The 16,129-nt window shown below is 46.7% G+C and overlaps 1 protein-coding gene across 3 annotated transcripts in view; it reads left to right on the forward strand.

Moving 5' to 3' along the window:
- The window catches only part of TAF7L (TATA-box binding protein associated factor 7 like), a 51,417-nt gene that overhangs the window by 5,226 nt on the left and 30,062 nt on the right, over positions 1-16,129 (forward strand). For all 3 annotated transcript variants that reach the window (XM_030210285.1, XM_030210286.1, XM_030210287.1), the window contains 2 exons: positions 8,614-8,687; positions 9,408-9,486. In XM_030210285.1, the coding sequence (XP_030066145.1) occupies positions 8,614-8,687; positions 9,408-9,486 (153 nt within the window). The remainder of the gene's footprint in view (positions 1-8,613; positions 8,688-9,407; positions 9,487-16,129) is intronic.

The following is a 16,129-nucleotide window of genomic DNA, read 5'->3' on the forward strand; positions in this document are numbered from 1 at the left end:
TTGGTGTGTGACCAGGTGCTGAATTATTTCAACCCTAAATACGTGTGTTTTTTTTTCAAATTCTGTTCCTCTCCTTTATTTGTCCGTCTACCCAGGTCCCTGTTTTCTTTCCAGGCTCTCCCACTTTCATTGGCCTCCAGCAGTATTTTTGTTCATAGGCCTAGTCATGCACAAGTGCATACTGTAGAATGAAAGAGCTGCTACTGCACCTTTGTGAAGCTGTGAAAAGAAATGCAGCAAGGAGGGCGAGAAATTTTGGGAGACCAACAGAAGAGGCAGTGTATGGTTTCCAGGGATGCCTACCACCACAGGAATTTGTAATGGCTTTCAGAAGGGAGATTGGGGTATTCCACAATGAAATGATATCATATGATAATAATAACAGTATTTTGTATTAAAGTCTGAGAATTTCTGTAGTGTAATAAAGGGGATAGATCAGGTTTGCTCCTCTGCCTCTCCGAGTAGCAGTCATTTATCGACCCCCTGATAAGTCCCTTTCTTCCTTTCTCACTGACTTTGATGCCTGGCTTTCCTTCTTTCTTGAACCTTCATCTCCTTCCCTCATTCTTGGGGATTTTAACATTCATGCTAATGATCCCTCTGACTCTTATGCTTTTCAGTTTCTTGCTTTAACATCCTCTTTCAATCTTCAACTGTGCTCCACTACCCCCACTCACCAGAATGGCCATGTCTTGATCTTATCCTCTTCTCAAACTTCTCACTCTCCAGTTTCTGTGCCTCAACTCTTCCCCTCTCTGACCATCATCTGATAGCTTTCACACTTAAACACCCTCCTCCCCAGTCCTGTCCAATCTTAACCAATACATTTAGGAATCTTCAGGCTATTGACCCTTCTACTCTGTCCTCCAGTGTTTCAAATCTCTTCTCTACCACTATGTTATCCAAGTCAGTGAGGCTGTCTCTTCCTATAATACTATTCTCTCTTCTGCTCTGGATACTCTAGCTCCTCCCATTCCCCGTTCTGTAAAACGTACCAAACCCCAGCCTTGGCTGACCTCTAGAATCCGCTACCTACATTCCTGTGCCCGCTCTGCCGAACGCCTTTGGCTGAAATCCCGTGCCCATGCTGACTTCATACATTTCAAATTCTTGCTGACCTCCTTCCAGTCTGCTCTTTTACTTGCCAAACAGGACTATTACATCCAGTTGACAAATTCTCTTGGCTCAAACCCTCGACGTCTCTTTGCCACAGTGAACTCTCTCCTCAAAGTACCTTCACATTCCCCCCAGACTCTGGCTGAGTACTTTCATGATAAGGTTCACAAGATTAAACTTGAATTCTCAACCAAGTCACCTCCACCTCTCCTTCCCTTAGTCCATTCTCTCAACCCTTCAACCCCTGCTTCCTTTTCAGAAAATCACTGAAGAGGAAACTACACATCTTATTTCCTCCTTGAAACTAACTACCTATTCCTCTAATCCTGGTCCCACCCATCTATTTAACACTATCTCTCCTACTGTCATCCCTTTTATCTGTCATATCCTCAATCTTTCACTTTCCACTGCGACTATTCCTGATGCCTTCAAACATGCCGTAGTCACACCACTCCTTAAAAAACCTTCATTGGACCCTACCTGTCCTTCCAACTATCGGCCATCTCCCTCCTCCCTTTCCTATCCAAGATACCTGAACGTGCTGTTCACCGCCGTTGCCTTGACTTTCTTTCATCTCAAGCTATTCTTGACCCACTTCAATCTGGCTTTCGCCCCCTTCATTCAAGTGAAACAGTGCTTGCTAAAGTTTCCAATGATCTGTTCCTGGCCAGATCCAAAGGTCTCTATTCCATCCTCATCCTTCTCGATCTATCTGCTGCTTTTGACACTGTTGATCACAGCCTACTCCTTGATAAGCTGTCCTCACTTGGATTTCAGGGCGCTGTTCTTTCCTAGTTTTCTTCTTATCTCTCCCAGCGCCTTTAGTGTATACTCTAGTGGATCCTCTTCTACTTCTATCCCACTGTCAGTTGGTGTACCTCAGGGATCTGTCCTGGGACGTCTTCTTTTCTCCATCTATACTTCTTCCCTTGGTACTCTGATCTCATCCCATGGTTTTCAGTATCATCTTTACGCTGATCTACCTCTCCACACCAGAAATCTCAGCCGAAATCCAGGCCAAAGTATCAGCATGCCTGTCTGACATTGCTGCCTGGATGTCTCAGCGCCATCTGAAACTAAACATGACCAAGACTGAGCTTCTTATCTTTCCCCCTAAACCAACCTCTCCTCCTCCCCCATTCTCTATTTCTGTGGATAACACTCTCATCCTTCCTGTCTCATCAGCTCGTAACCTTGGGGTCATCTTCGACTCTTCCCTCTCCTTCTCTGCACATATTCAGCAGACTGCTAAAACCTGTCATTTCTTTCTCTATAATATCACCAAAATTTGCCCTTTCCTTTCTGAGCACATTACCAGAACCCTCATCCACACTCTTATCACCTCTCGCTTAGACTATTGCAACTTGCTTCTCACAGGTCTCCCACTTAGCCATCTCTCTCCTCTTCAATCTGTTCAAAATTCAGCTGCACGACTAATATTCCGCCAGTGTCGTTATGCTCATATTAGCCTTCTCCTCAAGTCACTTCACTGGCTTCCTATCTGTTTCCGCATACAGTTCAAACTCCTCTTATTGACCTATAAGTGCATTCACTCTGCAGCTCCTCAGTACCTCTCCACTCTCATCTCTTCCTACATTCCTCCCCGGGAACTCCGTTCACTGGGTAAATCTCTCTTATCTGCACCCTTCTCCTCCACTGCTAACTCCAGACTCCATTCCTTTTATCTTGCTGCACCATATGCCTGGAATAGACTTCCTGAGCCTGTACATCAAGCTCCATCTCTGGCCATCTTCAAATCTAGGCTAAAAGCCCATCTTTTTGATGCTGCTTTTAACTCCTAACCCTTATTCACTTGTTCAGAACCCTTATTTTATCATCCTCACTTTAATATTCTCTTATCTCTTGTTTGTCCTGTTTGTCTGTCCTAATTAGATTGTAAGCTCTGTCGAGCAGGGACTGTCTCTTCATGTTCAAGTGTACAGTGCTGCGTACGTCTAGTAGCGCTATAGAAATAAGTAGTAGTAGGTTCAGTTGAATTGAAATCTTCACATATATCCCTCCCCACCCCCCTCTCCCTTTCCACTTGGAGAAGCTAAGCATGTTTTCATTTTTAAAAGTCATGGGCATTTTGTCATTTTAATCATCTGCTTCAACTTTGCAGTGACTATTGTGTGTACTTTTGAGCAGTGTTCCCTCTAAGCTGTGTGCGTATGGGTCAGAAAGGGAGTGCACGCCTAGGAACTGCGCACACAAAATTGTTGCTGCCTTTATTGTGAACATAGGCTTTACCGCACACATTGAGTCAAGGCTTGAAACCTTTCAGCAGAAATTAGAACATTGCTTTTAAGCATTCTATTTATAAATGCTCAGAATTCTCTTTCTTGTATTCCTGATCCAGATGTAGTTTCTTTAATTGGAAGCCAAAGGTCTCTGTCCTTAACTTCTTTATTTCTTTCTAAAATGTAACTACTTTAAGGTATTTTCCTTTTGTCACACAGTGTGAGCCACTGTTTCCACTGAAATATACTCTTTTGTACATTTTGGTTACTTGAACAAGACCCAGTTCTGCTTTGTTCATCCTCCAGGTCAGCTGGAATTAATCCTTACGGTTATTTTCTTTCTATATTGTCTGAGAAAAAATGGAGAAAAAGGGGACTGTGTACTGTTCCTTTAAGCCTTAAGAAAAAGGCAAGGACAAATCAAACTTGGGTATACATATAAAGTAATCACATACCATGTAAAATGAATTTATCTTGTTGGGCAGACTGGATGGACCGTACGGGTCTTTATCTGTCGTCATTTACTATATTAATATCACCAGACATAGGCAGTAGAATGACGGGGGCCATGGCCCGAAGAGTGTTTTGCTTTATAGAACATCCACTAGAGAGCTGGGGCGTGAGGGGTCAGCAGTTTTTGTTTGGCCTCTCCAGCCAAAATGGTGGTCCACTTCATCTGTCTCCAGGATTCTTTATGATGGTGGGAATTCCTTTTAAGAGCAACAGTTAATAGAAACATGCTGTAATTTTCTCTTTTTTTTGTTTTGCATTTGTTCACTTTAATACTGTACTTCCCTTTAGATAACATCATTTTTTCTCGGTACAAATAAGTTCCCTTTGGGCATTCATGCTGTCTGTGCATGTACTCTCTAACATTACAGACAACCACAAATAATGAGGCCTATCTAGTCTGTGCATGTTTGCATCATGTCTTTTTGTAACACATACCTTGCTTGATGCAGACCTTGTGTAGTGCTCATAGATTGCATGTAACTTTTTATAAACAAAATTCCTGATGCTGTACAAAGTCTACCCAGTCTTGGGCTTTACCTTCATATCCTATTTAAGAATTCTATGAACTTATCTTATACTTTCTTGAATTCTGTGTTTTGGTTTTCAGTAGGAGCCTTTACCATACATCATCTCTGTCACCGTGAAGAAATATTTTCCTATTTTGCCATTAACTCTACTCCTTTTGAACTGCAGATCATGACCCCATGTTCTAGACCTTTCTTTCATAGGTACCTAGAAATCGAGGGCTGTAAAGATCATGCAGTCTGTCCATTGTACTTCTGGTATACTTCAAAGAACAGAGCTGGGTCTTGCAGCTTGATGCAGTTTCAAGATATCCATAATGAATAGCAGGAGAGAGGTTTGCATATGTTGAGATTCAGGATATGCAGATTAATTCTGTTCATATTTATTATGTATACAGTGGGGGAAATAAGTATTTGATCCCTTGCTGATTTTGTAAGTTTGCCCACTGACAAAGACATGAGCAGCCCATAATTGAAGGGTAGGTTATTGGTAACAGTGAGAGATAGCACATCACAAATTAAATCCGGAAAATCACATTGTGGAAAGTATATGAATTTATTTGCATTCTGCAGAGGGAAATAAGTATTTGATCCCTCTGGCAAACAAGACCTAATACTTGGTGGCAAAACCCTTGTTGGCAAGCACAGCGGTCAGACGTCTTCTGTAGTTGATGATGAGGTTTGCACACATGTCAGGAGGAATTTTGGTCCACTCCTCTTTGCAGATCATCTCTAAATCATTAAGAGTTCTGGGCTGTCGCTTGGCAACTCGCAGCTTCAGCTCCCTCCATAAGTTTTCAATGGGATTAAGGTCTGGTGACTGGCTAGGCCACTCCATGACCCTAATGTGCTTCTTCCTGAGCCACTCCTTTGTTGCCTTGGCTGTATGTTTTGGGTCATTGTCGTGCTGGAAGACCCAGCCACGACCCATTTTTAAGGCCCTGGCGGAGGGAAGGAGGTTGTCACTCAGAATTGTACGGTACATGGCCCCATCCATTCTCCCATTGATGCGGTGAAGTAGACCTGTGCCCTTAGCAGAGAAACACCCCCAAAACATAACATTTCCACCTCCATGCTTGACAGTGGGGACGGTGTTCTTTGGGTCATAGGCAGCATTTCTCTTCCTCCAAACACGGCGAGTTGAGTTCATGCCAAAGAGCTCAATTTTTGTCTCATCTGACCACAGCACCTTCTCCCAATCACTCTCGGCATCATCCAGGTGTTCACTGGCAAACTTCAGACGGGCCGTCACATGTGCCTTCCGGAGCAGGGGGACCTTGCGGGCACTGCAGGATTGCAATCCGTTATGTCGTAATGTGTTACCAATGGTTTTCGTGGTGACAGTGGTCCCAGCTGCCTTGAGATCATTGACAAGTTCCCCCCTTGTAGTTGTAGGCTGATTTCTAACCTTCCTCATGATCAAGGATACCCCACGAGGTGAGATTTTGCGTGGAGCCCCAGATCTTTGTCGATTGACAGTCATTTTGTACTTCTTCCATTTTCTTACTATGGCACCAACAGTTGTCTCCTTCTCGCCCAGCGTCTTACTGATGGTTTTGTAGCCCATTCCAGCCTTGTGCAGGTGTATGATCTTGTCCCTGACATCCTTAGACAGCTCCTTGCTCTTGGCCATTTTGTAGAGGTTAGAGTCTGACTGATTCACTGAGTCTGTGAACAGGTGTCTTTCATACAGGTGACCATTGCTGACAGCTGTCTGTCATGCAGGTAACGAGTTGATTTGGAGCATCTACCTGGTCTGTAGGGGCCAGATCTCTTACTGGTTGGTGGGGGATCAAATACTTATTTCCCTCTGCAGAATGCAAATAAATTCATATACTTTCCACAATGTGATTTTCCGGATTTAATTTGTGATGTGCTATCTCTCACTGTTACCAATAACCTACCCTTCAATTATGGGCTGCTCATGTCTTTGTCAGTGGGCAAACTTACAAAATCAGCAAGGGATCAAATACTTATTTCCCCCACTGTATAACCACAAGTAGTTCTGAGATCCCCAGAGCAGGTTTGGGAAACTCTATCAGACCCCATTTTGTTGTCACTTCTTTTTTTTTCTTTTTGAAAAATATTTGCTGCTTGTATTTTATTATCTTTGAGTTATTTTTGATATATTTTTTCCTAAATGCAAATTTTAAATATATCTTGAAAAGGAATGGTTCATTGGCAATCTGGTTCTATGTAGAATAAAGATATATAACCGATTTCACAAGAAAAAAAAAGGAAAATTAGCCCTCAATAAAGGAAGAGCCAAGAAACAAAACTCTGGGGAGAGAAAAAGAAAGAAATAAGATTAAAGAAAACAAGGAAAAAGGTTTTTACAAATACCTTAATACTCTCTCAGCCCTGTCAGGATCAAGTCATTGCAATTCAGGTTCTATGCATTTTGCTATTTAAAATGAGACATAGTAAGGAAGGTTAAAAAAAGGCATACACGTTTTTCTAAAAACAAACTAAACATTTACAGGGAAATCTTAACACAAAGAGGCTCCCAAGGAGCGAGTTTCTTGGAGAGCTAGAAACAGCTTCTGTTTCTCATATGCTTGTACCTCTGGGAAAAATATAGATTCTATACTGTTGAAAGAAATGGAGAAGTAGAAAATACCAAAATAAGAAATTTAAACACAAAAATTCCCACTCAAGACAAATCAACCCTAATGTGTCACATAAATGTATTTATAAATAATATATATGCTTAATGTTGCATTTTACATGACAGGGTTGATTTCTTTAGTGGGGAATTTTTTGTTTGAATTACTTATTTTGGTATTTTCCACTTGGTGGTGTAAAGTCTGTATGGACTTTCCTATCCATAAATTCACAATTATGATTCCTGAAATACAGAGACTTGAAGTAAATGTCTAAGCACAAGGGTTGGGTGACAGGGAGGCATATTTTCAAAGCACTTTGAGAGGCTAAGTTCCATAGGTTTCTATGGAACTTTGGGAGGCTAAGTGCTTTGAAAATATGCCTCAGGATGTCTCCCACTTGCCACTAGGATCCTTGTACAGTTGCAGTGCTCAGCAGTGAAGAGCTGTACCTAGTCTATATCTTCTGTGACAAAGCCAGGATAGGGCCCTTTGCAGCTGGCCTCTTGATTATTTACTTTGGAATCAGATGGAGAAGAGTGCCATGGAGAGAAATGGGATGCAGGGAAAGAAGGATAAGGAACATCATGGGGATAGATGGCCAGAGTGTTTGAGGAGAATTATGTGGCGAAATAGGCAGGATTAGGTAGGAGAAGAGTAGTACATAAGGAGTGATGGGGAGTGGAGAGGAAAGGAAGAGGAGCCTAGTGAGAGAGACATGGAGAGAAGAAGAAACATAGAAGAGGGAGATGAGGGTGTATATGGTTCTTTAGTTCAGAGATGGCATTCTGGTCTACATGTCCACTATTTCTGCTTTGCAGTTCTTTCTCAGATATATTTGTTTGATCAAACTTCTACGATTTATTTGCATAATGTGGCTGTCCTAAAAACCAGGTTTTATTATGACACAAGAGGATTGGAGTTTCTCATTCCTGCCAACTCCTTAAACTTCATATTTTGCCAGCCCACTTCTAGGAATAGGCATATTCTAAATTCTCAGTAAGATGTTATGATGCAGGCTTCATAGCCCTATGGTAGCCACTAATCTGTTTGTGTCCTTATGGAGATACAGCCACCAGAATGGAATACACTATACCAGATGATGTCTTACCAATGACCTGTATTCATTCAGTTCCGACCAGTTCTGGCTTAAGCTGCGTAATTTTCATCTTCAGCTCAGAGATTCTCTCTGCAGCGACACTCCAAGCTCTCTGAATCTGATGTCCTTATTGTGCTTATTTTTGTTTTAGGAAAATGAACCATTAAAATTATTTTGCGTTGCAGTAAAATTTGGAACTTTAAATATTATGTCCGATATCACTTGTTACCTTGCCAGAGTTGAGAGGTTCTCTTTCCTGCTCCAGACCCTACTAATTATTAAATGCCATTTAAAAGAAAAAAAAATCCAGGTCATAAAAGGGCAGAATATTTTGGCACCACCAGATAAAGCATTTGTGAGTGAACTGTGCTTTTAGAGACTGAATGCTCTTTGCTTCTGTCTGAAGCTTTTGCCATCCTTGGTACTTTCAGTAGAATAGAAGAGTCAGTGTTTGGTCTAAGGAGATGCTAGGGAGACCTTTCTGATCTGATTTGTTTGTCTTGTTTTGTGGACTGAAGAACAAAAGATGTCTAAGAACAAGGATGACGCCCCTCATGAACTGGAGAGTCAGTTTGTGCTGCGCCTTCCACCGGTAAGAGATGTTTGCACTCTGAGATGCTAAGAGAGGATTGCTCTGTATCCATAGTCAGAATGGCTTGGAAACTAATACGGTATTCAGAGGGAAAATGGGTTGTGAGAGGTTTACACAAGAGATCTGTGCATGAAGAAGTAACTATGCACTTTTGTGCAGTGTTGTGCATTACTACCTATTAACTCCATATCACACAGGATACTTCAAGGTCCCCAGCTGAAAGTGCTGTAGGGAAGTCTTCAGTGGGGCCAGCAACTAACAAACAGGGAAAATTGGATTGTACAAATAAATACTACCTATATAAACTAGCCAGAGCCTGGGAAAGTTCCAGTAAGTCTATCCATAGGGTCCTGACAGAAATCTGATTAACTGTGTTTCTCTGTTACAGCTGGAAGCTACTAGAACATTTGGGGCTATTTTTCCTTAGATCTGGTACTGAACAGCCAAAAGTAGCCCAGGGTGTTGGTTTATTGGCCAGTTGCAATAAAAATTGTTTCATGCAGCTTTGTGTACTAACAGGAGACAGTCTGTCATACGTTAAATATGGACTGAATATAACCAAGCTTTCTTATAATTAGCATGGATTGGTTGGGTGATCCCAGCATGCATGATTGATTCATTGCAGTATTTGAGAAAGCAAAGCCTGCTTAACAGGAGGGTGGGTGATGGAATGCATTGATGTGTTGCCTGATTTTCAGACTTTATTCCATTTCTCTTCAGGAGTATGCTTCCACGGTGAGAAGAACAGTGCAGTCTGGGAATGTCTATCTAAAAGACAGATTCACCATTGAGTTACATCGTGAGTAAATCGGACAAGCTGCGATTATATTTCTCTGAGTGCTCAGTGATAAAGTCCCTTTTATGTGACATTTTTTGTTTATCTTTTGTTTTTTTGTTTGAGTAATGATAGAGAATCCCATGCTTCAGCTCAATGCCCATAAGCAAAGTGTTTGAGCATAAGCAGAGTGATGAATACACAGCCTCATGTTTAGGGACTGTATATTCTTTGGTGTGAATAATCGGACATGGGATTAGGAGATTAAGCCTAGTTAACTCTGGTAAAGTCTGTGGTGCTCCTAGAAATGAAACCAGTGATAGTCAAGTTATAGATTCTTATTGATTTATGTAGTGTGCTGTATTGGAAGGGAGGGGAATAGAGGCACACATAGAGAATGCAGCAGTTTCTGTAGATGTTGAGTACTAGTGGTCATATTTATTAGTTTTTTTATTTTTAACTTTAGCTTGACAGGTCTAGTTGCACCTTGATCTTTGCAGATGCAGAAAATCTAGAATTTAAGGGAGATCTGGTAAGCATCCCTAAGAGCCCACTGCAACTTCTGAGAATCTGATTCAATGATACTGGCCTACGTTATAATCTTTGTGCATTTGATTTCTGGTTTAATAGTTTGTATTATAAAAACACATTAAAATGATAAGTAACTGATATCATTTGCACTCCCAGACAGACTCTGGAATAATAATAATAAAAAAATCCTAGAAAAGTCATGACTTGAACAGGGTTTCTCTGGATAAGTCAGCAACACAATTGTGACATCATCTGACGGCACCATGGACGGATGTGCTCTCCTAGACCTCGGAAGAGTCAAGACAAGCCTTTCTAAACATGTGCCAGCCACCCCTTGTGTAATGCACCCCTCCCCCTCCAGTATGTTCTTCAACTAGAGGCAGTTTCATCCTAAAATGGAAAGGCAGGTGAGGTTTTGTTGTTGATGTGCTGCTGTCCCCAGAGAATCCCCATTTCTCCATGAACAAGCAGCCACATACTGGTGATTTCCAAGCTGAGGGGCGTTATATAGGTGTGTGTGTTCCCACACTGCAGCCTAAGCAGAGTGCTGTGGTAGGATGAAGCTGCATAGAGGAAACAAAATTTGAGGTTAAGTAAGGAGAACGATAGAAATCTTCATGTGACATGCTAATGGGCAGTTGACTTTATAGAGAAGGGAAGAAAGGAAATAACCCCAGGACTTTTTACAGAACACAGAGTACTATATTCCTGTAAAAAGTCAATAAAACAGTGAACTCAACGAAAAAAGATCAGTTTGCAGGTACTGGAGATCCAGAGTTGGAATAGAGCACCCTGAGCTGATTCTGGAATCATTGAATGAGCCTTTTTTGGATCTCTGATAAGCCTGTGACAGAAGATAGTGGAGAATTTCTTTACAGTGTATTTAGCTTTTTATCAAGTATAGCTCCGATTTGATGGGCTTTCTGTGTCAAGGTCCATGCTGCTTGCTTATGGCGTAAAAAACAGAATGCATTCCCAGAAGTCGGTTGTTGAGGGTGACACTTGTTAAGGCTAAGACCAGGTGATTTATTTATTGACGTTTACATCATACATTATCCCAAACATGCTCGATTCAATATGGTTTACATACAACTAACAATTATATCATAATTATGAACAAGATTTAACAGCTACATAGACTGATATAGAAGAAACAATAGCTATATTTCTCCGAGGACAAGCAGGCTGCTTGTTCTCACGACTGGGTGACGTCCGCGGCAGCCCCCACCAACCGGAAAAAGCTTCGCGGGACGGTCGGCACGCAGGGCACGCCCACCGCGCATGCGCGGCCGTCTTCCCGCCCGTGCGCGACCGCTCCCGCCAGTTCCTTTTTTTCCGCGTCTGTAGAGAGTCGTGCTTTGCCGCTCTCTCTGCTTTCAGCCGCCGGAAAGTTGATCGCGTTTACGCGGATCGTTGTTTTTTTCTATTTAGTTTTTGTTACCGCCCGGTTTCTTTTTTGAAAAAAAAAAAAAACAAAAAACCTGAGCGTGTGGAGCACGCGCTCCCTTTTTCCCTCGTTTCCAGCGGGGACGCACGGTCGTTTCCTTTTTTCGAGGTGTGATTTTCGCCACCATTGACGACTTTGACTTCGCCGACGCGATTTTTCCGTCGATGTCCTCGAAGGTCCCGAGTGGATTTAAAAAGTGTGGTCGCTGCGGCCGGCCGATCTCGCAGACCGACACCTCCAGTGCCTCGGGCCGGAGCACAATATCAAGTCGTGTTCCTTGTGTCTCGGTCTCCGGAAACGGACTCAGGTTGCGAGGCAAGTTCTGCGGGACCGTCTTTTTGGAACTTGCGCCGGCCCCTCGACGTCGACCTCGACGGCATCGGTATCGACGCCCGGTCCTTCGGTACCGGTATCGATGCCCGAGACATCGGCACCGATGGCATCGACCCCAGGAGAACAGGTCCCGTCGGCCCGCCGGCGAGGGTGGAGGTGAGCGTCCGCGTGGGCAGTCGGCCCCGGTCACTCCCTCAGCCCGTGGTCCACGGGACCGAACCCTGTCTGACCCGGCTCCTCGAGACCGAGGGGGATCGTCCTCCTCCTCCTCCATACCTCCCGGCGCCGGTGACGCGCATCGAAAGAAGGACAAGAAGCGTCGTCACCGGTCGCCCTCGGTGCATCCGGACATCGGAGAGGAGGCGACGCCGAAGCGTCATCGTCGAGAGGAGAGGTCCCCGTCGGTTGTGGAGGTACCGACGCGTCAGGGTTCCGGCACCTCGGTGCCGTCTCCTGGCCCCCATCAGCTTCTGGCACCGACACCCCTACCGGCCCCACCGCCTTTCCCGGCAGCGGGCCTGGACGAGTGCCTCAGAGCCATCTTTCCGGGGATCCTGGAAGGGCTGATGCGCCAGGCTGTGCCGGCGCCGGGGGTGCTTGCGCCCTCGGCGCCGATGTCTGTGGCGCTGGCGAGCTCTAGCCCGGCGCCGGGGCTGTCGACACCGCCGCCGCTTGCGGCGCCGGTCTCGACCGCCACGCAGGTGGAGTCCCCGTCGATGGAGGGAGCTCCGTCCCCGCCGACGCGGGAGTCCACCGCTCGACGACACCGAGACCTCGGTGCCTCGACGTCGAGCCGGGCCCGGTTCAGGACTCAGCTACATGAGCTTATGTCCGATACCGAGGATGAGGCCTCGTGGGGGGAAGAGGAGGACCCTAGATATTTCTCCTCAGAGGAGTCTACGGGCCTTCCCTCGGACCCCACGCCTTCACCGGAGAGGAAGCTCTCACCTCCTGAGAGTCTCTCCTTTGCCTCCTTTGTGCGGGATATGTCTATTAGCATTCCCTTTCCCGTGGTCTCTGTGGGAGGGCCGAGATGCTCGAGGTCCTCGACTATCCATCACCACCTAGAGAGTCCTCCACGGTGCCGCTGCACAATGTCCTCAAGGAGACACTGCTTCGGAACTGGGTGCGACCGTTAACTAACCCCACCATTCCCAAGAAAGCAGAGTCCCAGTACAGGATCCACTCCGACCCAGAGTTAATGCGACCCCAACTGCCCCATGACTCTGCGGTCGTGGATTCTGCTCTCAAGAGGGCACGGAGTTCGAGGGATACCGCCTCGGCGCCCCCGGGGCGGGAGTCTCGCACTCTGGACTCGTTTGGGAGGAAGGCCTACCAATCCTCCATGCTCGTGACCCGCATCCAGTCATACCTGCTCTATATGAGCATCCACATGCGGACCTATGTGCAACAACTGGCGGACCTGGTCGATAAGCTCCCGCCGGAGCAGTCCAGGCCTTATCAGGAGGTGGTCAGGCAGCTGAAGGCGTGCAGAAAGTTCCTGTCCAGGGGTATCTATGACACCTGTGACGTGGCATCTCGTGCTGCGGCCCAAGGTATAGTGATGCGCAGGCTCTCATGGCTGCGTGCCTCTGACCTGGACAACCGCACCCAGCAGAGACTGGCCGACGTCCCTTGCCGGGGGGATAACATTTTTGGTGAGAAGGTCGAGCAGATGGTGGACCAACTGCATCAGCGGGAAACCGCCCTCGACAAGCTCTCCCACCGGGCGCCTTCAGCATCCACCTCAGCAGGTGGACGTTTTTCCCGGGCCCGGCAGGCGGCACCCTATTCTTTTGCAAAGCGTAGGTACAACCAGCCGGCCCGAAGGCCTCGTCAGGCACAGGGACAGCCCCAGCGCGCTCGTTCTCGTCAACAGCGTGCGCCTAAGCAGCCCCCTGCGCCTCCACAGCAAAAGCCGGGGACGGGCTTTTGACTGGATCCACGGGAACATAGCCGCCCTCAAAGTGTCCGTACCGGACGATCTGCCGGTCGGGGGGAGGTTAACATTTTTTCACCAAAGGTGGCCTCTCATAACCTCCGACCAGTGGGTTCTCCAAATAGTGCGGTGCGGATACGCCCTGAATTTGGCCTCCCTGCCACCAAATTGTCCTCCGGGAGCTCAATCTTTCAGCTCCCATCACAAGCAGGTACTTGCAGAGGAACTCTCCGCCCTTCTCAGCGCCAATGCGGTCGAGCCCGTACCACCCGGGCAGGAAGGGCAGGGATTCTATTCCAGGTACTTCCTTGTGGAAAAGAAAACAGGGGGGATGCGTCCCATCCTAGACCTGAGAGGCCTGAACAAATTCCTGGTCAAAGAAAAGTTCAGGATGCTTTCCTTGGGCACCCTTCTGCCAATGATTCAGAAAAACGATTGGCTATGTTCCCTGGATTTGAAGGATGCATACACTCACATCCCGATACTGCCAGCTCACAGACAGTATCTCAGATTCCGCCTGGGAGCACGGCACTTTCAGTATTGTGTGCTGCCCTTTGGGCTCGCCTCTGCCCCACGGGTGTTTACAAAGTGCCTCGTGGTGGTAGCGGCATACCTTCGCAAGCTGGGAGTGCACGTGTTCCCATATCTTGACGATTGGCTGGTCAAGAACACCTCGGAGGCAGGAGCCCTCCGGTCCATGCAGTGCACTACTCAACTTCTGGAGCTGCTGGGGTTTGTGATAAATTACCCAAAGTCCCATCTCCAGCCAACTCAGTCTCTGGAATTCATAGGAGCTCTGCTGAATACCCAGACGGCTCAGGCCTTCCTTCCCGAAGCGAGGGCCAACAACCTCCTGTCCCTGGCTTCGCAGACCAGAGCGTCTCAGCAGGTCACAGCTCGGCAGATGTTGAGACTTCTGGGTCATATGGCCTCCACAGTCCATGTGACTCCCATGGCTCGTCTTCACATGAGATCTGCTCAATGGACCCTAGCTTCCCAGTGGTTTCAGGCCACCGGGAATCTAGAAGATGTCATCCGCCTCTCCACCAGCTGCCGCACTTCACTGCTCTGGTGGACCATCCGGACCAATTTGACCCTGGGACGTCCATTCCAAATTCCGCAGCCCACGAAAGTGCTGACGACTGATGCATCTCGCCTGGGGTGGGGAGCTCATGTCGATGGGCTTCACACCCAGGGTCTGTGGTCCCTCCAGGAAAAGGATCTGCAGATCAACCTCCTGGAGCTCCGAGTGATCTGGAACGCACTGAAGGCTTTCAGAGATCGGCTGTCCTACCAAATTATCCAAATTCGGACAGACAATCAGGTTGCAATGTATTACGTCAACAAGCAGGGGGGCACCGGATCTCGACCCCTGTGTCAGGAAGCCGTCGGGATGTGGCGTTGGGCGTGCCAGTTCGGCATGCTTCTCCAAGCCACGTACCTGGCAGGCGTAAACAACAGTCTGGCCGACAGACTGAGCAGAGTCATGCAACCGCACGAGTGGTCGCTCCATTCCAGAGTGGTACGCAAGATCTTCCGGGAGTGGGGCACCCCCTCGGTGGATCTTTTCGCCTCTCGGACCAACCACAAGCTGCCTCTGTTCTGTTCCAGACTTCAGGCACACGGCAGGCTAGCGTCAGATGCCTTTCTCCTTCATTGGGGGACCGGCCTCCTGTATGCTTATCCTCCCATACCTTTGGTGGGGAAGACCTTACTGAAGCTCAAGCAAGACCGCGGCACCATGATTCTGATTGCGCCCTTTTGGCCCCGTCAGATCTGGTTTCCTCTTCTTCTGGAGTTGTCCTCCGAAGAACCGTGGAGATTGGAGTGTTTTCCGACCCTCATCTCGCAGAACTACGGAGCGTTGCTGCACCCCAACCTTCAGTCTCTGGCTCTCACGGCCTGGATGTTGAGGGCGTAGACTTCACTGCGTTGGGTCTGTCTGAGGGTGTCTCCCGTGTCTTGCTTGCCTCTAGGAAGGATTCCACTAAAAAGAGTTACTTTTTCAAGTGGAGGAGGTTTGTCGTTTGGTGTGAGAGCAAGGCCCTAGAACCTCGTTCTTGCCCTGCACAAAACCTGCTTGAATACCTTCTGCACTTATCGGAGTCTGGCCTCAAGACCAACTCAGTAAGGAATCACCTTAGTGCGATTAGTGCTTACCATTATCGTGTGGAAGGTAAAGCCATCTCTGGAGAGCCTTTAGTCGTTCGATTCATGAGAGGCTTGCTTTTGTCAAAGCCCCCGATCAAGCCTCCTACAGTGTCATGGGATCTCAACGTCGTCCTCGCCCAGCTGATGAAACCTCCTTTTGAGCCACTGAATACCTGCCATCTGAAGTACTTGACCTGGAAGGTCATTTTCTTGGTGGCAGTTACCTCAGCTCGTAGGGTCAGTGAGCTTCAAGCCTTGGTAGCTCA

The sequence above is a fragment of the Microcaecilia unicolor genome, chromosome 7, assembly GCF_901765095.1.
Source record: "Microcaecilia unicolor chromosome 7, aMicUni1.1, whole genome shotgun sequence".
Classification (NCBI taxonomy): domain Eukaryota; kingdom Metazoa; phylum Chordata; class Amphibia; order Gymnophiona; family Siphonopidae; genus Microcaecilia; species Microcaecilia unicolor.